The sequence below is a fragment of the Stenella coeruleoalba genome, assembly GCF_951394435.1.
Source record: "Stenella coeruleoalba genome assembly, chromosome: 14".
NCBI classification, from domain to species: domain Eukaryota; kingdom Metazoa; phylum Chordata; class Mammalia; order Artiodactyla; family Delphinidae; genus Stenella; species Stenella coeruleoalba.
Window position 1 is genome coordinate 61,397,859 of NC_137160.1, and position 24,071 is coordinate 61,421,929.

The 24,071-nt window shown below is 54.2% G+C and overlaps 1 protein-coding gene across 4 annotated transcripts in view; it reads left to right on the forward strand.

Moving 5' to 3' along the window:
- CIDEA (cell death inducing DFFA like effector a) overlaps positions 1-13,464 on the forward strand; it is a gene marked incomplete at its 5' end in the record, with an annotated part of 46,863 nt that extends 33,399 nt beyond the window's left edge. For 2 of the 4 annotated variants that reach the window (XM_079942419.1, XM_079942422.1), the window contains 4 exons: positions 7,170-7,314; positions 8,009-8,155; positions 10,917-11,098; positions 13,166-13,464. In XM_079942419.1, the coding sequence (XP_079798545.1) occupies positions 7,170-7,314; positions 8,009-8,155; positions 10,917-11,098; positions 13,166-13,313 (622 nt within the window). In that variant the 3' untranslated portion in view covers positions 13,314-13,464. Of the gene's footprint in view, positions 1-542; positions 601-966; positions 1,067-7,169; positions 7,315-8,008; positions 8,156-10,916; positions 11,099-13,165 lie in introns of those variants that run through there. The other 2 variants (XM_079942421.1, XM_079942420.1) reach the window with 2 other exon arrangements.
- Positions 13,465-24,071: the final 10,607 nt, after the last annotated feature.

Here is a 24,071-nt window from a genome sequence, read left to right on the forward strand (position 1 = left end):
CCTGCGACCCCGCCGCCCTCGGGCCCCTCGTTTCCCCGCCCCCTCTCGGCCCCCTGCGCCCCAGGCGCCCCTTGTCCCCGCGAACCCCGCATCCCCCTGCCCCCTTCGTCCCCCTGCGCCCCGGTCCTCCTGCGCCCCCTGCGCCTCTCACCGCGGCGCCCCTTGTCCTCGTGCGCCCCGCTCTCCCTGCGGTCCCCCACCCCCGCGGCCCCTGCGCCCAGGCGCCCAGCCGGAGCCCGCGCGCGATCCCTTCCCCGCCTCCGGCCGGCCGCCAGCGCCAGGTGTGGCTCCCGAGGTGCGCGGGCGTCCGCGGAACAGGTGACCGTGGTGAGTGCGGAGCGGCTGCATTTGTAGCCGCGACCGCCGCGGGCAGACGGGGCCCGTCCCTGGAGGCCCGGGCGCGCGCGCGGCCAGGCTTCTCGGGGTCCCGGACCGCGGTGCGAGCTGGGGCGAGACGAGGGGCGTTGGTGGGGACGCTGGGCGGCCTCCGGGCGGCCAGCTGACCCTCAGGGCCGCGCGGGCTCCGGCTCCGAGCGTGGTGGGCTAACCGGGGCGCGCCCGGGCCTGGACGCTCCCTGACCGTGCTGACTGAGCTCCCAGGTTTGTAAGGAGGAGTTTGGGGGGAAGTGGTGACGCTTTGGGGGACGGAGAGGGGTAGAGGGGCCCGCGGACGCCCGCCGCCTCCTCTCCCGGTCCACGCGCCCGTGATCCAGGCCCTGCATCACTTTTTTTCCATTCTTGGGTTCATCTTCACACCCAGGAAACCCAAACCAATCCTCGTCTGTAAAATCCTAAAGATATTGGGTGGCAGTAACTTTACAGACTTGGGGGAGGAATCCTGCTTCTCTGAAGATCTCCTTGAGTTCTTTAAAATGCAGGTTTTCTGAGGTGACTGGGCTGGAGGGATGGGGTGGGTGAGAGAGAGGGGAGTGTGATCTGTAAGCTTCTGAACCTGGGTCTTTAAAGGGGGATCTGTGCCAGGCCCAAGGTTAGAGAGAGCCGCCAAGATGGAAGGGGGCGCTGTCTGCCGCTTGGACTTTCTCTTTAAAAACGGAACCCCAGGAAGGTGAGAAACAGACATTTTCATGCATCTTCACTGATGTGGTTTAGGCCTAAGGGGAAGACCCTTGGTTTCTTCCTCTACCTCCAGCTTCACTCGCCCCCCAGTCCCACTCCCAAGGGTAGCAACTGCTGACAGTTTGTAATGCATCCTCCAAACTTTTCTCCCATGGACCTCTCCGAGGTCCTCCCAGCACTGAGCTGGCAGGCCAAGTTGAAAGGACTGTGAGGGGGCCCTAAGCCCTGGCTGGTGTGGCCTGCAGCGGGAGGAGACGAGGCCTGAAGAATTAAGGCTGCCCCTGCCTTTGTACCTAACCCTACAGCACAATCCCAAACCCAAAACGTCTCTGTGTGAGGTGGAAGCGACTTGCTTCTGAAATGTTGGCAGATGAGCACATGGGGAAGGACTGATCTGCTTAGACAGCCCTGAGTGCAGGGCTCTGGGAGGGAGCTAGGGACCACCTGTGGGGACTCACTGTCATTGGGTTCCTGCTTGAGAACTGAGCTGCTCTAATTCTTAGTACCCCACCTGCTTCTGCACCATCTGTAACACTTGCTGAAAGCAAAACTTTTGTCTTCTGCCTTCTTTAAAGCCGAGTCCAGGCTGTAGACCCAGCAGCTACAGCCCAAGGTTTCCTGGCTCAGCTCTGGACACCCAGGATGTCCATAGGGTGTGTGTTGCTACAGAGGAAGCCTGCTCTGATGTTGTGTTCTGGCTTTGTTAACATTCACACTGACCCTGAGGTTGTTACAGAGCTGATTTCCTTTACACTTTGTGCAAAGTAGCTGCTTTTGTAGCTATTTAGTACCTCTTTCCTTGAACAAGGAACTCTAGGTTTTGAAGAGCTGCCCTTTCAGTACAAATTTGACCAGTCTTGTTAGTGATGCAAGCGAGGAATTGACTTTTCTACAAGTCGATCTCTCAGGTTACTGACGCTTACTCCTTCGTGGTCTACACTCTTATTTTAATAATATTCAAAGTGTTCAAAGACTTCACGGTCATGTATTGGATATGCTTTCTAGCCAAGCATTTTGCTGGGTGGGTCAAGGCACAGCTGGGAGCTGCCACAGTCCCGCCGTGGGGCTCCCAGTGGGGCCCACGTGTCCCATGCGTTGCTTGTCATGAGCCGGGCCCGCGGGGGAGCAGGAAGCCTCGCAGGGGCCAACACTCCTCTGCTTCCTGCCGCGGTGAGACCCCACCACCCCTGAGACTGTCCCTCAGCCACTGTCCCTGCAGCTCTCGGAGGCCCCGCCAAGCCTGATGGATGCTTTCCAAGGCCTGCCCCTTCTCTGCATTCCCATGGCTGGGGTCACACTTCCCTTCCCTGCACTGTCCTTGTCACCCGGCTTTGGGCACAGAGCTCTGTCTGAGCTTTATCTCTTCACGTGGGCCCTCCTTGTCCACCTGACGGCCTGTTCCCAGGCCTGCTTTTCTCCCCCAGCGCTTTCAGAACAAACATCAGTCCAGAAGGTGGCCTCGAAAGACGCCTTCTTGGAACCTGTGGGCCAGCTTTGTTCCACTGCAGCGGGGTTCACGTCCACTGTCAGTCTGTGCCTGTTCCTTCATTTCCTACTCTACGAGTTGAGGACTTCTCACTCCCTCCTGGAAAAATACAGAGACTTCCCTGTTCCTTCACTTCTGGGAGATACACACCCTCACAATTTTCCAGAATGTTCTATGAAGTCTGACTTTTCTTATCGTCTTGATTTCCCCAAACAATCGATTTCCTTGAAGAGCCTGTTTCCTTGGGGTTTTTTTTTCCGTGTACTGAGCCATTTCCCTTCCTGTTTTGTGTGATTGCCTGCACGTTCCCAGGGATGAGAGGGCGGCCAGCATGAGGGGTTGCCAAAAGCTGGATTCTAAGTCTTCTTAGTGCTCCTGTGACCACTTCGATGTAGTACAGCATTCAGGGGGAATAGCAACACATTTTCAGCCTTGGTCTAGTGGCCAGTGACATAAATGATCCCATTAAGAGGACCAGAATTGAGCTGGATTAATGTGTTGCTTTGTTCTTGTACCTGGTTGTCCCTGCTGTTCCTTTCGCTGGAGCAGAGTAATCAGACGTAGTATATTTAGTGTACCTAAGATAGCATTTAACCCCTTTTTACATCATCTATAAGGTAGTCTTGATTATATATAATTCAGCGCATCAAATCACTCATCCTGTTCCTTGGAAAGAATGGCTCACGCCTGCAGGGCCTTTTTAGGTGGCTCCTAAGCCTTTTCTCCAACAGTGACCCAGTTCTCTGTTGGGAAACGTACGGCGTAAGAACAGCAACAACTGGACTTCCTTCTTTATTGAGATCGGCTATCTCAGGGCAGCGAGGAGGGAAGGCCCCGGGAGTGGCTGCCAGCACTTAATCTGGTCAGAAGTTAAAAGACTATGAGGGCTTTGTGGTGGGCGGAGCTAGGTCAGTGGATCACCTGGGGGCTCACAAAGGTGGCGATGAGGAGATACAGACCAGACTAACTGGGTCAGAGCTGTTCAGCCCAGGGCATGCCATTGGCCCCACACAGGGCCCGGGCCCAGGTTCCAAGACGTGAACTTTGTCCTCCCACCCTCCCACTTCTATGGTTGGCCCTAGCCTGTCTTTTACTCGGGGACAAAGGAGTGACTCCCTGCTCTGGGGGGAGGGAGGCTCTTGCTGGCAGGCCCCGGGCTCCCCGCACCAGAAGAGGGTTTCACCAGTGGGCAACCTCCCCGCCCCACCCCGCCCCGACTCTGACGATCCCTCCCCCCATGCCCTGAGCCTCCCTGGTACTCAGCTGCGATGCTCGCCTTTGGCCTGGTCAGGCAGTGTGCTGGTACCTTTCTTTTCTCCTCACCGTGAGTTCAAGTTTCCTATGATGCTATGATCAGGTTGAGAACAGAGCCAGGTCCCAGCTGTGAAGCACTGTGTGGATGATCCTCGCTGCCTTGTCCACCGGGTTGCCAGGGGGGGCTCTGAGTGTCAGCCCAGCAGAACATGGGCCCCTGGTTGTCGTGTTGTGTAATGAGGAGCCTGTGTAACTCCCTGGAACTGGGGCAGAGGTCTGGCGGCCGTGTGCCAGGCCCTCCACAGGGTTGGTTCAGCCCTGGTCTCCCTCGCTGGGCCGCTCTAATTCTGGTGGGAGAGCCGTGTGGGGACCACTGGCTAGGCATAGTCCCCTTGCAGCTGCCACGCTGGCCACAGGCTGGGTGGTGACCCTGGAGAGGAGCTGTGGGTGTCCTCCCAGCCCACAGCTCTTCTTCACTGGCTCTGGCCAATGTTTATTGCTTGGGACTTGAAGTTCAGAGAGATTCCTTATTAACTGGGTGACCTTGAGAAACCACTCTGAACCTCAGTTTTCTCACCTGAGAAATGGGGTAATACTTTCCTTGTAAGGTTTTGATGAAATTAGTTAATATATTAAAAAAGCGAGCACAGGGCTTCCCTGGTGGCACAGTGGTTAAGAATCCACCTGCCAATACAGGGGACACGGGTTTGAGCCCTGGTCTGGGAAGATCCCACATGCCGTGGAGCAGCTAAGCCCGTGTGCCACAACTACTGAGCCTGCGCTCTAGAGCCCGAGAGCCATAACTACTGAGCCCGTGAGCCACAACTATGAAGCCCACACACCTAGAGACCATGCCCCATAACAAGAGAAGCCACCGCAATGAGAAGCCCGTGCACCACAATGAAAGGAGTCCCCGCTCACCGCAGCTAGAGAAAGCCCGTGCGCAGCAACGAAGACGCAATGCAGCCAAAAATAAAAATAAATAAATGTATAAAAAGCCAGCACGTTGCTGGCTATGGCAGGTGCTCGGATGCCTGCAGTCATGAGGCACAAGCCCGATGCCAGCTAAATGTGCGTCACACCAAATTCTTGCTGACAATCTAGGTAAAGAGGTTGTGACACCAATTCTAGCATGTGAGGATGGGGGAGGGGCTTCCCACACAGCACCAAGCATTTCTCAGTCTCTGGCAGGGTGTCCAGGGAAGGCAGATTCTTTACCACTGGACCACCAGGGAAGTCCCTGAACTCAGTTCTGGCACCATCTACCCGGAGACGGCATCAGATTCCACAGGGTGAGGGCTCAGCCCCACAAGACTGCCCCCCGCCCGCTCCCCGCACTTCAGATGCCAGTCGCAAGTCCAGGTTGTCACCTTTGTCCATAAGGAAAGTCCAGTCTAGTTGGAGAAATAAAGCATAGATAGATAAATGACTGTGTGTGTGAGATTATATATATATATATATATATATATATATATATATATATATACACGCACATATGTACATAGATGCAGGTGTGTGTATATATAGTATATATATATATGCAGGTGGCCTACACTGGCAAACAGAGCAGGTATTCTTACAATTTTAACCTTCGTAGAGTTACTCTAGACAAACTGCTATAAGTGTCAGAAAGCAGTGATGTCCTCACTTTGTATCTTCTTCAAGGTTGTCCCCCAAAATAAAGCCCTTTGTTTCCTTCTCCTGATTGTCACTGAACAAGGATTTGTCCAGATAGTCACCACCTATTTGAGCGCTGTTCAGGGTTGGGGGACAGTGCCATGACAGGTGCTAGTCCCTCGGGGTCTGAGGAGATTGAGTGTCCAACATTTATCACAGTGGCCAGCACAAAGCAGGACATGGGACATTGCTGACTTCTGTTTATATTGTGAATAATTTCTCTACAGATACATTCCTGATATAAAAACATCCACTGTGCAGGGTGGAGCTCCTCCCTCAGTACCAGACTGGTCGCCACAGAGACTGAAAACCCCCTTCCAGCCCCACCAACAAGGCGCATCTGGTTCCCTCCAGAGTTATTTAGACAACTTCTTGCATGTGGGTTTAAGAGCACTGGTGTCAAAGGTGGTTCTGCATTTCTTTGATTGTTGTGAAATCTTCACCTCTTCACTGATATGCAGGCGTTTCTTATTCCTTCTTAGCCTGTGGCATCTAGATCACCTTTCGGAGGCAGAGACCAGGTGCCTGGTCTAAATCCCAGCTCTGACCTGTGGGGCCCGCTCTCTGGTCTGAGTTTCTTCACCTGTAAATTGAGAAAACTAGGTTTTTTGAGGATTGAGTTAATACATATAAAGCAAAATATGTGTATGTTAAAAAAAAATACTAAAGTTACTACTTATCAGCTGTTTTTAATTTATCCTTCACTTTATTACTTTTTAGTATTTGCTAGGTAACAAAACTTTAATAATCAAGGGTTGGGGATTTTTTTCTCAGAAAATTGTCTTGATTTGGTTTTCCTACGTTGTTTTCTTTTCCTATGTTAGTTCTTTTTTTGTGGTGAATTGTTAAATTAATTCTTTGATAAATGTGGAACTCACTCCAAAGTGCCACATGACAGACATACAATCTGAAGCGGTTGGTTTTCCAGCCGCAGTGATTACAGGGTTCTGCTGTTCCTCATTTATCCTAATCTCAAAAGATTGGTTTATTGCTATAGTGAACACTATCTGGCTTTTAAATTTCTGGCTTTGTTGTATCGTGCAGATATGTAACTATTTGTGTGTGTGCCTAATTCTTTAACTCTGTTCGGTTACTACACGGCCTGGAGAAATCATTTTCTTAGATTTTTCAGCTCTAAAACCCATGTTTGCAGAATATAATTGTTATTTCTCTTTTGATGACCTTACCTTTCCTTCTCAAACAGTTACTGCAAGGGCTTTGAATGCTCTGGTAAAAATGGGTGTAACGATGATTGTATTTTTTAATTTTATGTATTTGTTTGTTCCTTGGATGTCAGGTACACAATTTTTAATCATCCCCAACCATTGGCTTCCTTTCTTTTAGGTGCAAATGTTAAGCTTGTCTTATTTCTGTGTACTTCAAACCTCTCTTTAAAGACTCTGCTTTAAAGTAACATCAATTTGGGCTTCCCTGATGGCGCAGTGGTTGAGAGTCCGCCTGCCGATGCAGGGGACGCGGGTTCGTGCCCCGGTCCGGGAGGATCCCACATGCCGCGGAGCGGCTGGGCCCGTGAGCCGTGGCCGCTGAGCCTGCGCGTCCGGAGCCTGTGCTCTGCAACGGGAGAGGCCACAACAGTGAGAGGCCCGCGTACCGCCAAAAAAAAAAAAATAATAAAGTAACATCAATTTGTTTTTACTTTTCCCTCCATTTCTAGGCCCCTGACGTTTATGGGGTCGCAGACGAAGAAGGTGCTGCTCACACCCCTCATGCGTCCCGCTCGCCCCTTCCGGGTCTCCAACCATGACAGGAGCAGCCGCCGAGGGGTGACCGCCAGCAGCCTGCAGGAGCTCCTCACCAAGGTACCCCCACCAGCCCACATGGGTCCCAGGAACAAGCCAGTGCAAGACAGAGGGTCTGTGTCCTGGCCTCAGAGGGTCTGGGGGAGCCTTCTGACGTTAAAGGGAATATTGCTGTGTCCCTGTCCCATAAAAGACTTAGGTACAGAGACAAAAACCTTCAAAGTAGCCATCAATTGATAATGTGGCTTTGGTTCTTTGACAGGGGGAATATGGGAGGCAGCAACTGTAGAAATCTGGTTTTGGTTATAAAGGCCAGGGACGAATTGTCCTTAATCTAAAACAGCGTCCTCGATCGCCAGATAAAGAAGAATCATAGACTCACAGGAGACGAGAAATGAGAATCCAACATGCCGTCTCTGAAGCGACAGAGATGTCGGCTCTTTAAGTATCACAGATACAGGCTCGTTCTTTTTATTTGTCCAAATAAGCAGGACATTTTAGAAACTGAATATTATTCAGTGTAACCCCTTATCTCACGTCGTTGAAACCTCTGAAGAACTTAGGTCCATTTGATTTTTTAACTTCTCTTTTCCAAGCAAAGGCTGAGTCATAGACACCAGGTAAGGTACATCTTTACCATTTAAAACCCTCAAAATTGGCCAACACTTCTGGAACCATGATTTAGTTGATGCCATGGATGGGTCCAAACGGAGTCTCTCACTTCACCACGTGACGCTGGTGTGTTCTAACCTAGACCCTGGATGCCCTGGTTATTGCCAGCGGACTGGTCACGTTGGTGTTGGAGGAGGACGGCACCGTGGTGGACACGGAGGCGTTCTTCCAGACCCTGGGGGACAACACGCACCTCATGGTCCTGGAGAAGGGACAGAAGTGGACACCGGTAAGTGTGTTGTCTGGGCAGCTTCTGGGAAGGCTTCTCACCTATGGAAGTGTGGTCCCCACTTTGGGGTTGACTGACCCACTTTCCAAATACTTCCTTTGTGTTCACCTGATAACTGGATCTCCTACCCTCCAGGGATGCTTTCAACTATTTCTAGGAAACTTGGCATCTTTATGAACCTGGACTGTGTGATTTAGAGCCAGTAATTCTGAGGGTCAGGCTTTGGCCAGTGAGGGGCTGCAGATCCGGTTAGAGTGTGTGGATATGACCTGTGACCACTCACTGTCTGTGACCTCAGGAGAAGGCGAGCTGACACAACTGGTAAAATTAGGGAGGGGCGTGTGGTGTAAACACAGTGATTTAGGCAAGCAAAGAGGTAGAATAAAGGGTTTTATTTCTGAGAAAACTATAGGCTATATATCTTGGAAAACACTCCCACCATAAAGCACCTAAAAATGTAAAGCAAAATATTCAAACATCTTTTTATATGCCTAACTGACCTTCAAGAAAGGGAAATCCTCAGAATCCAACGTTTTATGGAAACCAGGATCCAGAGAGGGAAGCTGGCGTCTCCGCTGTGGGCAGACAGTGACCCCAGCTCTGCTGGATGCTGGGAGGACAGCTGCCCAGAGCTCTCCTCTGAGCACCTGGCCTCAAGCTGCCCCCCTGAGGCTTTAGGGACTGCTGAGTCCCAAACCACGCAAGCTGGAGTGTAGTTTACAGAGACCCGGGGAGGAAGCATCAGTGGACGGAGTTTATTCACTGATGCTCGTGACCCAGCTCGTCCCTCTCTCCGGCCCCCATGACCCACGTCCTCATCCCCAGAACCCAGGAACGTGTCACTTTACGTGGCAAAGGGGACTTGGCATGGGGTGATGATCCTGGATTGCCTGGTGGGGCGGTGTCATCACAGAGTCCTTGTAAGGGGGACACAGAAGGGTCAGCGAGGGCGGAAGCAGAGAGAGGAGTGACTGGAAGATGGGCCACGGGCCGAGGGACAGAGGCGCCCTGGAGCCGGGACGGCAGCCCCAGCAGGACAGCCTGCGGCTCACTCAGGACCTCCAACCCCCAGAACTGTCAGAGCATGAGTCTGTGTTGCTTTCAGCCACTCAGCTTGTGGCCATTGGTCCCAGCAGCCCCAGGAAACTAATTCAGAAGGAAAGGGTCTGTTCTGTTTGTTTTGCGAGTGAAATTCTCTTTTACTTAGTGGGGGAGTCAGTTGCCATGTGACAGGTTGAAGCCCCCGCGTGGTGGGCGCTGAGCTGGGGGTCAGGGTGGTGACAGGAGGCTGTGGACGAGAGTGGCACCAATATGGTGGTTCTCGGGGTGGGAGGAGGCTTCTCTGTCTGGTAACAGCCTGGTTGACGTGAGTCTTATGCGGGGTCTTAGGCGTCTGGACCTCCTTCCTGCAGGGATCGTAAGTCCTGCCCCACTTGTAGGGGTTTCTAGGTGAGGCTACTTGACTTGACGTGGCCAGAACTTCCAAGAAGTAGCCGCCAGGGGTCTCCCTTCCTCAATCCAAAGCTTTGGAGCCTGTCCCGTGGGGAGCAGGTCCTCAGAGCATCTTCAGGGGTCTCCTGGGTCCAGATGATGGAAACCATACCCCCCGTTAGTTCCCGAGTTTGGGGAGGCATCTCGATTTTGACTCAAGACCAAGGATGTTGGGGGAGTGAGATTAAAACTTTCATGTGTCAGAGAGGAGCTGTGTCAGGGGCTCAGGTGGAACTCACCCCTTGATTCTGTAATCTTAATTTTTACTAACGTTTCCTAAACGACAGACACACCCCCTCCGAGGCAGCAGGACCTCGGTGCGTTAGTCGATGGGCTGCAACCATCGTGTGTCCAAGTGGGTGGCGGGGGGGGGGGGGGCGGGTGGCGGGAAGAGAAGAGGGGCTCCAGCAAGAAGGGTTTGGGTGCTTTTAGGGGAATTTATGGTTTAAATTCAAATTTAGTAGATTTTTGTCAGAGAAGTTAACACTCACAGCCTCAACTACTCCCAACACCTAAGGTTCATGAAAGTTGTACCTCTATTTGAATCCTGGACACTGCAGGACCATGTTGCAGCAAACCCACCAGGACGTGTGCCTGGGACATATACCTGGGATGCGTACCTCGGACAGCTTTGTTCTCTCTTGTTTCTTCTCAAAGCTTCTGTGGGAAGACTGTTTATAAACCTGGGATTTATAGAGGTCTCTGACCTTCTTTCCCAACCACAAGGGTCTCAGGTAGACCGAGACTAGGTCCCACTAGTGTCCGCAAGAGGCCAACCTTCCTCCAGGTCAGGAACTAGAAATCAGGGGAGCCCACGATTTATCACAGGCCACCAGCCCTGGCTTAGCCGTGGATTCTGGCACTCTCCATGGTGCCTCTCGTACGGCGGGAATAGCGTGCCCGCTGGCCGTCAGGCGGGCTGTGGCACGGTCATCAGCAGGCGGCCGTGTGGCCCTAGGTGACCAGGGTGAGTGCATTTCCACCTCAAGTCACCGGCGCAACTGTCCACTGACCCCTGGACCCTGAAGCCGAATCACACTCATCTCCAGTCGCTGAACAGAGCAGCTTGGAGGAGGGTGCTTTCTTGTGGGTTTGGACCCCCTGGCAACGTAAGCACACTGCTCTGCTGAAAACATTCCTCGAATAGTTAGCAGCTTAGTCACAGATTTTAAGCTGACAGGACAGCTGAAACCAGCCTAAAACCAGAGGCACAGGATTTGTTGGTCACAGCGGGGCCAGTGCTGCAGGCTCTCTTCCTCCACCGCTCTAGGGTGCTACCTACATCCCAGCCCGCCAGCTGCCAAAGAGACAGGGGATCGCGAGAGTAACCTTCGACTTGTACAAGCTGAACCCCAAGGATGTCATCGGCTGCCTCAACGTGAAAGCCACTATGTACGAGATGTACTCGGTGTCCTACGACATCCATTGCCCGGGGCTCAAGGCCCTGCTGAGGTAACAGACGAGGGGACCAGAGAGTCTGGACATGGCGGGCAGCCCATCCCCATCCCCTCGAGCCCCGGCCTGACTCTCACTCGTGTTGTCATAAAAACTCTTACGCCACAGACTTACTCAGAAAACAAAAACTTGAGGCAAAATACATTGTTTTCTCCAAAGACCAATAAATACGAAATGGAAAGAAAACCTAAATAATGACCTAAGTAATAAATAGAAGAACCAAATTCCTTTTAAAAGCTAGAGCTGTGCATTTAAAAACCTTATTTCTCAGCAATGACAGCTAAAACCAGAGCCAGGGAGATTCTGACCTGGTTTGTACAGATTAGCCCCCAAACCTGGATGAGGACTCGCACACGTAGTTCTGTGTTACGGAACTTGAACCTGGTGGGCAGGAGGCGCTGGCCTTGCCCCTCTCCACGCACTGCCAGGGCACCCCTACCCCACAGGCCAGGCCTGGAGAAGACAGGTCCCGATCTGTACCCCAAAACAGTTTGAACAAATTCTCTATGTGCACCAGGAACACTCCTGACACCCGGCCTGTGAGCCCTGCACCAGGGGCTCCCACCCAGCCTTGCTTCTGAGCAGCCAGCTGTGTGACCTTTAACAGGTTACTCAACTTCTCTGAGCCTCAGTTTCATCATCTTTAAAATGAGGAGTTTGCTTCCAAGTTCTCTGATCGCATAGGCCCTAAATACACCTGCTTCCAGCCCTCCGTTAATCTGTCACTGAGCCTCTAAAGAAGGGATTCGGGTTGGGGGGATGCAGGGAGAGGGTGACAGGAGCAGGAGGTCTTTGAAGTTCGCCTAGGAGGTGCCACGTGACACCTGATGCCCCCTGCACAACTCCCCGGCAGGGCCTGCCTGTTTCTCTGGGGCGCTGGTCCCCTCCTTCTGCTGTCCCAGGACGGCTTCCCTGAGGGAAGCATGGGGCAGGGTAGTGTGGGCGGGGAACGAGGCTTTCCTCATTCTGGAAATGAGGCTGGTCCTTCTGACGGGGCTGCACGCCCAGTACATGGTCATGCGGGCAGACGGTGGCTTCCTTTGGCCTCCTTTCCCACCCAGAGTCACCGAGGCCCAGTCCCAGACAACAGTTACTGTCCTGCTGCTGGAATCTGGACCGCCCCCCCCCATTCCCCAGTGATCTTCCTCTTTTTGCTGAGACAGGAAAGAACAGCTTGATTGCTTGAGTTTTCAAGTGAGATGGGAGAGTTACAACAACTTAGATAAGTGTAAAGAAAGTGAACCCACCTCAGCAAAATCTTTCCCGAGAGACGACCCAGCCTTCTTGTCACTGATTCTCACCGTCTGGTGGATCTGAGGGTGGTGCGAGTAGCTGCAGGAGGCGCCCAGATATGAGGCTTTGCCGGCCAGGCCCCGCGGGGACGCCAGAAATGGAGGTCCCCCTACCAGTGCGGCCGAGCCCCTGGTTCCTTGTGAAGGGACGGACCTTAAAATGCGTGGAATTCCTCAGCTTTGGACTTGGTAGAGGATAGGAATTTGAGTTAGAGCTATTTTCTAGTCTGAAACAACACGAATGCCAGGTCAGCCTTGGGCTCAGATGCCCAGGGTCGAGTCGGGGTGTCCTGTCCGCCCTAAGCGAACTGGGTCACAGGGTCGCAACGGCAGGTGTGTTGAGTCCCCTCCAGCCTGGGGTTCCTTTCACCCCGACTCAACTGAGTTCAGCAACAAGCTCCACAGCCCCGGCAAGGCCGCCAGGGTTAGCAAGCGGCCAAAGGAGGACAGAGCCTGTGCTGCCTGGGCCGCCCACTCAGCATGTTCCAGTGACTTTGTGACAGGCCACATTCGGGAGAGGCCAGGGGATGAGTGGTCCAAGGCCAGTGGCAGGGGAGCTGCTGGAAACGCAGAGTCCCAGGTCCCACCCAGACCTCCAGAACCGGCGCCCGCATCTCAGCGATGGGGGGCTGTGCCCTGGGAGCTGGGACCGGAAAGTGCTGGGATGTGGGCTGTGTGGCCCTGAGCGCATGTGGGGGTGGGAGTGGGGAACCCCTGTCCTCTGCCCCACAGGCTGGACCGCCACCCTGCCCGACCGCCCCATCTCTTGCAGGAGCCTGCTGTTGTTCCTGTCTCACACCGCCCAAATGACCGGTCAGTGTCTCGTCCACACGGGCACCTACATGCTCCGAGTGCTGGCTGACACGGAGGAGCGGGCGGTGCCCAGCCCGCGCCCTCGCCGGGGGATCACGAGTGGATAGGGGTGCACAGTGCGGAGTCTCCGCTGACCTCAACCCCGCAGGTCCCTCTCCAGGGACGCATTCGGAAGACGCTGTGTTCCCACCACGTGTCCCCTGCTCAGGAAAGAAAAGGGGCCTGAGGGCACTGCCAGGGGCCAGGCGGTGGAGGCCCCCCGGGTGGGGATGGGGTGGGGGGACGCGGGCAGCATGAGGCCTGCGGCTCCACAATAAACCAGTCAAGAGAGTCGCTGTGATACCGCACTTCTTCCTCCTGTCTTCTTCATGTCAGAAAAGCACACCTCACAGAAGTAAAACTCAGCCAGAGATGCTCTGCTAACACGTGCAATCACTTTTAAGTCTGTCAGGAGACAGGAGGGTCAGATGTTACTGTGGGGTTTTATGTCGGTCCTGAATGAGCCCAGTGACCTGAAAGCCTGTGGATCTGAATTTTTGGAGGTGATCAAGCCGCACTGGCAACCTTTCCTTAAAACAAAGCTGCTCCAAAGTGGGGCCTGATGCAGGGCGGGCGTGGCCGAGTCAGGCGGGACCCCAGGCCAAGAGGGACGCGGGCTGAGCCCCGACCACACGGCTCGGGAGGGGGCAGTGCGGCTCCCGGGGGGAAACGGGGCGCTGCTGCTAGACTAGGAGACCCGCAGGAGCCAGGTGCCATTCGGATCTGTGGTTTTCCTCCTAAGAAACGCTGCCACAGAGTCCTGTCCCCTTCCTGGCTGACAACCCAGGACAGTGGGAGACACCACAACTTGTCCCAGAAGCACAGAACCGCCTGCAGTCAGACCCCTGGGCCCGGACTCGTGCTCCCCCGCCCCCGCCCCCATCACAGCCTGGATCCCCTCGGACCCCTGCTATGCCGACCTGGCTCCCACCCATTCCCTGCTTCACACGCCCAGCAGCAGGGCTGGGAGCCCAGGACTGCAGGCAGGAGGGGCAGAAGTAAAGGAATTGCAGCTTCATTCCTCAGAGCACAGCCTCTTTTTCAAACAGAGCAAAATAAAAAAGGCATCTCAGGGCCCCCCTTCCCCTCCTGCTCGGCTTCTGGGGGAAATGCAGCGGGGGGTGGGGGGGAGGTTGGCAGAGGTGGGTGGTGCTGCCACCGGCTCCGCGGGCTCTGCTGTGAGCGCTTCCCTTACAAGGAGCTCGGCTGGAAGCCCTTCCCGAGCGAGGGAGGAGGACGGAAATGGCTTTCCGGCACCTTCCGCTGGGCGGCTCCTGCCTCTCACTGACCAAGGGCTGCATCACTTCCCAGGGATTTGGCCTCCTGGAGAGGGGCGGCCCGGCTTCCAAAAAAGGAATTTTCCCTCAGTGCCCTGATGCCTTGACTCAGCCCTCTCTCTGACTCAGCGCCCTTTCCCCCTTTCCTTACTGCGTCCAGGGGCTCCCTGGCCTGTTCTAAGGGGGATTAAGCAGGAGGAGAATGTGGAACGGACAGGGGTCTTAGAAGCGGGTTACAGTCAGAAGAAGGACGGCTTAGAGTCTGGGAGTTTCTGAACGAGCTCCTCCACAACAGCCTGCATCCGCCCATGGGCCTCCTGTCTCCCGCTCCTGTGTGATGAATAAATTGTGTGCAAAAAGGACACTCTGGACGTTTCCTCTCTCCTTTCTGCCATCTTCCTCTCTGGGGATGCGGGTTCCTTTCTCCGATGATTGATGATCGTAGTTTCTACAAAGGAGCTATATTTTGCTCTAGCAGTTTTCAGTCTGCGGCAGGGATCCCGGGGCCTCGTCACCAGCAGGAGCCCAGTGCTTTCTCTGGGCGCTGCGCCCTCCCTTCTGTGCAGTGAGGCCCGCAGCTGGCCAGAGCTTCCGACCCGCACGCCTGGGGGCTCCCCTCCCAGCCCACCACCCAGACCCCGGTGACGGCAGACAGAGCAGGGCTGGCCTCAGGGCTCCAGAGATGGAGAGGAAGCCGGCACCACGTCGCCCTGAGCTGCGACAGGTAAAGGCATCCTTTTTCCTCTCCGTGTCCTCAGGCCACATTTCCAGCATCCCCGGAACGGTCAAGGGCAGGGCCGGTGTGCCCAGCTGTCACCACCTGCTGTGGGATTCCTCAGGCCTGCTGAGGCCGGCCAGGCCTGTCCAGGAGGCAGATGGCCACATAAAAATAGTCAGGGGCCTCGAGGTGCCACTTCTCCAGCTGTTGTGTTGAGCGGAAGCCAGATTTGGGGGGGTGGGGGCCTCAGTGAAGGCATCGGGGCAGCTGCATTGGAAGGCAGGGACGGGGGCGGGGGGTGGGAAAGTCTCACCCAACAGAAAAGTCTTGCGACACCCCAGCTCTCCCTGGAATGAGCATCCGACACAGCGGTTCTCCTGTTCATCAGTTTCTAGTCAATCCCACTGCAGCTGAAACAGGTCATATAGGCAGAGCTGCAGAGCCCCGGCCTGTCTCCTGCTCAGGAAGCCAGGGTCTAGGCGGTGGGTTACGGGTTCAGTGAAGTCAGGTGAGGACGTCTGGTGGCTGCTGGTTGTACCTGAGTCAACAGTCATACAGCTCACACCTGAGAACTGGGGGAGGGTCGGCCTCATGTTCAGTGTTCTTACCCCAATCAAATGAATTTAAAAAATAAAAGAAGCTGGGGTCGAAACGTGTGGCTCGATGGTTTACTTGGTTTTCTCACCTGTGAAGGTGCAGTGGGTACCTGCCTGGAGAGGACGGTGGGTGAACACATCGCGGAAGAACCAGGCCCCCTCCTGGCGCTGGGACCCTCTGTTTCTCCCTGGAAAGGATGAGTGAGCCACGTGGCAGGTATCTGGGAGTTGGTCACACATAGATTTAGGAGGGAAGGGCTATAGAATCGGGGTGAGCTGAGCCATGGGCGTGGGTGGGATGTTTTCTGAATCTGGGGCCAGAGAGGCCTGTGGGCGCGGGCGCTGCCGCCACCCACTGCATTCCTGGCAACAGCTGAGACAGCTGGAGGGCGGGCTTGGCCTGAGCTGCATCTGACTCTCCAAAAAGCCATGGCTGTCTTGTGGGGAAGAAGGAAGAAGAATTCACACGGCTTCGCGTTGGTACTACGTACCTTATCTCAGGCACCCTCCCAGCAAGGCTGTCAGCAGAGGAAGCCGCCCAGCCCAGAGCCTCCGAAGAGGGAAGGCACGCCGGACCACTCCCCACCTGCCCTCCATGCCCACCACCCCTGCAGGGAGCAGTCAGGACCAGACACAAACCAGCAGGAGAGGTGGGAAAGCAGTTCGGGCAAACACCTGGAGGATCATAATCAGCTGGGAATGATTCTGACTCTTTTAAAAGCACCACCTGAATTTATATTTAACTCGAACAAAACCCTGGTGGAAACCTCTTTGTTTAGGGAGGCATTATACAATTCTTCTTCATTTCCCATTGTAATATTCTGGGCCCTCCTTTCAGAAAAGGAAAGTCCTTCAAGGCTGTGAATTCTGTGCCTCTTTTCTTCCTTCACAATCACTTAGTGCAGTTGCATGTTAAGTCATGTGCTGAGTATTACAGGCAACACGCAGGAAGTCTAGTCTCCAACCTGAGGAATTTATAACCCAGCCCAGGAGGCAAGACTTCTAAACGTGGAATGCCTGGGCACCTGGGCACCTGGCAGGTTGGTGGGCGCATGGTGTGCAGTTGGTGAAGACATGGGGCAGGGAGCAGACGAGAGCTCAGCCCTGACATACCTACTCGGTGTTTCACATCCAACTGGAATCTGGGACCAGAAAAGGGGCCCATCAGAGCATTGCACCTGCAGGTGGCAATGATGCAGATTAACTTATTTAATCCAATCTACAGGTTTATGTAGCAAAAAGACAAACATTCCCATTTGTGCTTTTAGTTGTGAAAGTACAACATAGCTTTAAATATCTTTCCTGGAAGCTTCTCCTTACACAACAGGCCAGTGGGTGAAAAGAAGGGCTGGAAAAAAAGATGATCAGGTCCAAAAGATCCAGAGATGTGCAGGGGAGGGGCAGGCAAGGTGTAAGCGCCGGGGGGAGGTGAGGAGGTGACTTGAGGGTCTCTTACAGGAAGGGGAGGGGGAGTCCCCAAGGTGGACAGAGATTGTTGTCAGGGGTCCAAGGTCCAAGCAGGAGATATGGCAGGGAGAGGCGGTGGCCAAGGAGAGCAGGAAACAAGAAGTGGGGGCTGCCCAGGGAGAGGCTCCAGCTCCTAGGAAGGCTGGGGCCAGGGACCCACAGCAGTGTCCAAACCACAGGGAAACAAAGTTCCGTGACTGGAACCAAAGGTCAGAGTTTAGAGCAGGGACAAGCAAAATTAAATCTTTTCCACGAATGATATTGCAAAGCAAAGACAAGGATAACTAATCAGTGGACACAAGTTCTGTCCTATAACATATCACAAAAAATGTACCCTGGCATGTATATCAACGCTCACGGGATTCATCACCCACAAGGCACTGGAAACTACCAATCAACCTCTGGATGTGCAGGCGGGGCGTCCCCTGGGGCTCGGGTGTCCCAGGAAACCCCACCTCTCTGGTGCACAGCTCAGCTCCAAGCTGCAGGTCCAGGGCTTTTGCCCTAAGGCCGGTTGCATCAGTGGCTTCTCCGCCCTCCAGCCTAGAAGTCAGTACCCAAGGCTCCCAGCCTAGATGGCAGATCCCACGTCTTGCTAGGACTCGTTGGTTCGGCCAGCCAGCCAGCCCTGCCCGTGCTTTCCTGGGGGTCAGCTATGCCTGTGCAAACATGTCCTGTGGAATTCTCCTTCAGCCGTTTCCACAAGCCTGCACTCTCACACACTCAGGGGCAGCCTGCTTCCTTAATATTAACATGAAAATAGTAAGCATGACGGCGATCACTATTTGTTCCAGCACATCACATTAGCATAAATGTTATTTTTCGTCTGTTGCAGACGTTGCTAAACCTCGCGAGGATTATAGTCAGGACCTAACGCTGTCCAGGACGCAGTAAGGACTGTTGAAGAAAACAGGGAATAAATCAATGAATCATCACTGAAGACTTAAACAGTATCCTATGACGGGAGCAGGTGGGACCCAGCTGCTGACCTTAGCAGCCTTGGTGCCAGTGAGCGGGTCTGAGGGCCAGGCAAGGTCCCGGGGACGGTTCCCGGGGAAACGCACGGCCAATTTTCCCTGTACTTCTCACCCGCTTCAGCATGGCGCTCTGTTTGCCCCTCTCTGTGTCCCTCTCCCCTTTTCTCCTCCTGCCCTCTTCTCTCTTTCCTGACTAAAAGGTGGAACTTACTGTTTGTTCTATCAACTAAGTCAATATTTGATTTTAAATAAAAGGTGGCTGAGTATATATTTCTCCATCATACACACACACACAAAAACAACTACCTTCCAAATCACATAATCACTTAGATCAATTTCTATTTTGCTTAATGTACCCTTAATTTTTTAGAGCCCAGTGGTCTCAAGCAAGCAAGCAAGGTTGCCTTCTACAACCCGGGATGGAGATGTGTGTTTATGGTGTACCAACCACACATGCCGAGCACCTGCTCTGTACAGGGCGCCAAGAGAGAAAGAAGACTTTCCATATCCCCCCACAATATGCCCAGCCACCGTGCGGGGCTGCAATTACAGCCCACGTCTCCCTGCGGCAGAGTCGAAATGAAGCCCACCTGCCTGACCTCAGACTCCCCGTGGCACTGACCTTTCTTAGTGGTGAGTTATGTGCCCCAATGTCCCCAAGGAGAGAACACAGCAGAAGTCACAGAGAAGGGGACAGAGAACACTGCAGCTCTCCTGAGGGGGGTGCGGATGAAATAGCAAGGGGAGGCATGCTGGGCAGAGCCAGTAGGAGAGCACCGCCCATTCCCCCCCCCCACCCCCCCTCAGCTGGGTGCCGTCCTGCGGCTCCCGGGCCACCTCTACCTGGATGGGGTCTGGCCTGCAGTCCCCGCAGAGGCCTTCCTCTTAGAGAGAGGGACATCAGGGCTAAGAAAAGACAGCAGGAAGTGTGTCCAAATGTTATTAATTAATTAATGATGTTTGGGGGTTGGATGTTGTCTTTTGTTAGTTTTCAGTCTTTTCCAACTTTTCTGAAGCTTGTCTATTACTCTCCTTTTTAAAAATTGTGGTAAAAAGCACATCACCTGAAATGCACCATTGTGGCCGTTTTTAAGTGTTCAGTTCAGTGGTGTCCACATTTTTGGGTACAGATCTCCAGGACTTCATATCTTGCAAAACTCATCGTTTAGTTGTTTTATTTATTTATTTATTTATTTATTTATTTGGCTGTGTTGGGTCTTTGTTGCCGCGCGCGGGCTTTCTCTAGTTATGGCGAGCGGGGGTTACTCTTTGTTGCGATGCGCGGGGTCTAGGCACGCAGGCTTCAGTAGTTGTGGCTCGCGGGCTCTAGAGCGCAGGCTCAGTAGTTATGGCGCATGGGCTTAGTTGCTCCGTGGCATGTGGGATCTTTCAGGACCAGGGCTCGAACCCGTGTCCCCTGCATTGTCAGGCGGATTCTTAACCGCTGTGCCACCAGGGAAGCCCCATCTTTGGTTTTTAATGGAAAAATAATATAAAGACTATATTTAAAAATATTACCTGCCCAAGGCCAGTCCTGAAAGCTGCTGGACCTCAGCTCGTTTAAAAAACCCTGGTGAAGGCATGTCTCCTCACCTCCCCTTCCCCAGCCCCTGATGGGAACCCTCCAGAGCTGGTCTCAGTTGGCGGCCCCCGGACCCCCACCCCATCCAGCACTGTGTCCCTTCCACCCTCCTCACTGATGGCTGCTGCCTCTGCCCCAGCCCCGCACACCCTGCCTGTGTGTTTGAGATAAGGGGCCGGGGTGGGGGGAAGCTCTGGACACCTGGCTGCAGAGCCCTTGACCCCCATGTGCTGCAGAGGGAGAAACGGGCTCCGTGGTCACACAGCTTGTCAGGTGGTCACGGGGGACCAGATCCCATGGTTCTCTCACCCCATTCAGAGCCCATCCTTTTACAAGAAGCTGAAGCTGGGGATCAGAGAAAGTGGTCAGGATGGAGCTGACTCCACGTTTCGGAAAATAAGGAATGCAGAGGGTGAGGCTTGGCTGGTAAAAGCCATTGGGTTCGTTACGGGTGAGACATTGTTCCTCTTTGCTACAGAACGTGGTAACAATTCTGTTACCATCCGATCACATCTGTTATAAATTTGATTTTCTAGACAGCTTTATACATGAATTTCTTCTTCATTGTGCACTTCCTGGATACATGCTCACTACTTCCTTAAAAACAGATGACTCAGGACTATCAGATTGCATTTTAGGTGAGCTGGGTTTTGTCTGATGTAACTTAGGATGGGTGTTGATCAGTCGTAGGATGTGAGAGCTGGCAGGGAATTTAAAGACAGTCTGGTCCTACTCACTCACCTGCAAATGAGGAGACTGACTTGTCTGAATCTCGAGCTTCCAGGAGGCAGGGTTGAGCATCTCCTCAGAGTTTCAATTCACTTCCCGCGCGCGCGTAGAACAAAACAGGCTGCAGTCACCCTCTGTGTGGCCTTCCTCTGGCCCTCCATGGGTTTACCATCACACATCCCACCCTGTCTGGACTCTTGTCTAGAAAAGGCACAGAAAACAGAGTTGTACTTTTGTTCCCAACCCTGCACAAGATCGGCCGAGGTGGGGTGTGTGTGTGGGGGGGTGCCTGTCACCTGTTCACCACCGTCCGGATGAACCCAACACAGAGGCAGGTGGGGCGGTCAGAGCTGCGAGCGAGAGCCCAGCCTCCTTTGATGTCCAGTTGTCCTACTAGTTGGGCAGGCTGGCTGTTGACTGCATCCTAGCCAGCACAATGCCGGCACAGGACAGACACACAGCTCACGCTGGTGGGTTGGGTTGGACCCGAAGGAGCTGTGTCCCCAGCTGCCTTGTAACCATCATGGAAGGAATAGGGATTCATACGCCATCCCCACACACACTTGGCTCCTGTGGACCAAGGGAACCTGCCCTGGTTTTGAAGACCTCCAGCCTTTGGAAGCCCTTCGGGGACATCCTCCTTGTCCCTGGGAGCTGCCATCCTGGCCTCTGGCCACTCCACACTCCTCTGACCCTCTCTGTCCCCAGTCAGGAAGCAAAGCCCATCACCACGCCATCACCTAGAGAGCCCTGGGACTGTTGCCGGCTGGCTGTGCTCCCCACTGGCCGGCTAAATCCTTCAGTTCATCCTCCACCACCACAATTTCACTTGCAGTTTCCAAAACGACGGGAGAGTTGAAAGAACAATCCCGAAGCAAAATGCACGCCCACACCTTGTCTGGGCTGGGCTGTGTGAACGCTCAGCCACATTTCTTCCCCTCTGAGCACACACGCCCACCCTTCCTATGAAGCACGTGAAAGCAGGCTGCCTGTACCCCCGACATCTCATTATCACACTTAAAATAACATCGGTTAGACATGCTCCACGCTCCACACCTGTTCTCCAAAGGCCTGTTGGAGATGAAAACAACCGCAGCACTTGGATCCCATCAGGGCTGCTGTCTCTCCGTCGCGGTTCTTTCCCCTCCCTTCATCTTTTTAAAATCCTGAACAATCTTTGTGGCTTTATTCTGAACTCTCTTCGAGTTTCCCAGATCTTCTGTAATCAGATTTACACAGAAATAAAAGGCCCTGCACTCCGTGGCTTGCTCAGCCAGCAAGGCAGCCCCCCCGGAGGCCCCCACTCTGGCCACCTTCCCTGTTGAGAAAGGGAGGCTCTTCATCATAAAGTAAAACTCGAGGTGGTTGCAGCTGTTTGAGATGCTGAGCCTGGAAAGGCTGGTCTCATTTTTCAATGGAATAACTGAAATCCGTGAGGCAGAGGGCAGCTCATCAGGCAGAGGGCCGAATGGTCTAACCCGCACACCACCCCGAGCATTAGGTGCTCTGTGACCCTGTGTTACAGGGTCTGGGTCTCTGGCCCGGCTGTGATCACGTGAGGGATGCAGTCAGGCCCTGACCTCCGGGGGCCTCGCACTGGGCAGGGCCGCAGCCCCTGGGCCTCTGGAATAAGTGTTCCTCTCACATCCACTTGGCCTGTGAGCCTGGTGTTCTGGTTGGTCAAATATTTGTTTAAATACTATATATGAAATACGACTTTTCCAAAGAATTAGAACCCAAGAAAATTTACTTTCCTAGACAGCACGACGGGGGCCAGTATATAATAGGTCTGCAGGTTCCACTCGTAACCAGGACCCTCAGGTGGACCCACCAGCCACATTCAGGCTCCACGGACACGGGCCCAGGGCCCACTCGCTAGATGAGCAGGACCTGAGCTCCCCTTTGCAGAACTTCCAGGGAGGGAGCTTTGACAGCTTCAAAATGGCTTTGTTGAAGGTGCAGATGGTGGAAAAGCCCAAGAGTCAGCTCAGAGCCTCGGCACTCGGCACTCGGTGGCCCCTTCCCTCTGGTCCCAGGAATCGACACCCCACCCCCCTGGCCCCGCTCCACGGCACTGCCCAGCCTCCACTCCCTGTCCCAGCACCTGCCCCTGCCTGACAGAGCACGGGTGGACAGCCACTCCCATCCCAAGCACCGTCCTTTGTCCACCAAGAGTCACATCACATAGAAGCACAATGGTCCCATGTCATTACACTTGTCAAAACCTAGGGTTTTAGCTGCAAATAAGGCCACAGGTGGCTATCACCAGCCTGGTCCCAGAGCTTGACCTGGTCCCTTGGGGTCTTTCTCCAGGGGCTCCTCAGGATTTGGAGAGGACAGGATGGAACCTACCTCCCCATCACCATGACTTTCAGACACGGGCAGGGAGCAGTGAGACCTGTCCCCAGGGTTGGGGGGCTTTTTCCCACCTATATCCAGACCTGGGCAGTGGCCCCAGGTCCTTTCCCCACGTGGTGACCATGGAGGAAACAGGGCAGGGCGAGGGGCTGTGGGAGGTGGAAAGCGAGCAGACAGGAGGTGAGGACCCAAAACTCTGTCCAGACGGGGCCCTGGGTGGTGCCCCTCCCACTTGGGGCCACCGGGACCTCAGGACTCCCTGCCCAGACATCCCTGAGCTTGCTTCAGGGCCCCCTCCTCCCACTAGTGACTGTGACACAGAATGTGGCCCAGGGATGGCCATAGTTGGGGGGGGGAGAAGAGATGGACCGAGGGCTGGTGTGCACAGGAGATGCTTCCCGCGTGGGACGCAGGAAAGGTTTCCGCAAGCCTGATTTGTAGCTGCTGTGTCTTTAGCCTGCCTGTGCCCTTGCTTGGGCCCCGTCCATGTTAGGAGCAGGGGACCCTTTCACTCCCACCTGCCTTAGCGGCAGTGACACCTAAACTTGGAGGGGTGGCGTGCAGATTCTGTACAAAAGCGTCTAGCACTGAGTCCTCGTCACCTCCCCCTCCCCCCTCATGGTGCAGGGGGCAGGCTGTGCCGCTGGTCAGCAGGGAGAGCCCATCAGAAACTCCAGTAAATCAGCCTCCCCCCCATCAAATCCAGGTGTCCCTGAGGCCATGCCGACACCTATTCTCTGGCTCCAGTGAACACTTTGGACTCAAATTCCACCCAAGGACTAGCTTTGGTGAGGTGGCCATTTCAACAAAGCACTGGAGCTGCTGACGTGAGCACTTCTCTTTACTCAGGGGCTTGATTCCGCAGGGACTGAGCAACCAGGCTCTTCCAGGAACCACAGGCCCTCCCTCCACTCCCTGCACCAGACTCAGCACCAGCACACAGATAAAGGGAACATTTCTTTGGAGTCAATAATTAAATTGAGCGATGGCAACATGCAGGCTAAGCAAGGGTGCTTGCTGGGTTGTCTCGGGTCCTGACTGGGGGCATGGGCAGGGCTGTGCCCCCTAACCTGCTTCCCCAGGTGCCCTGTGTGTAAAGAGAGGTATGGGAACCTACAGGAA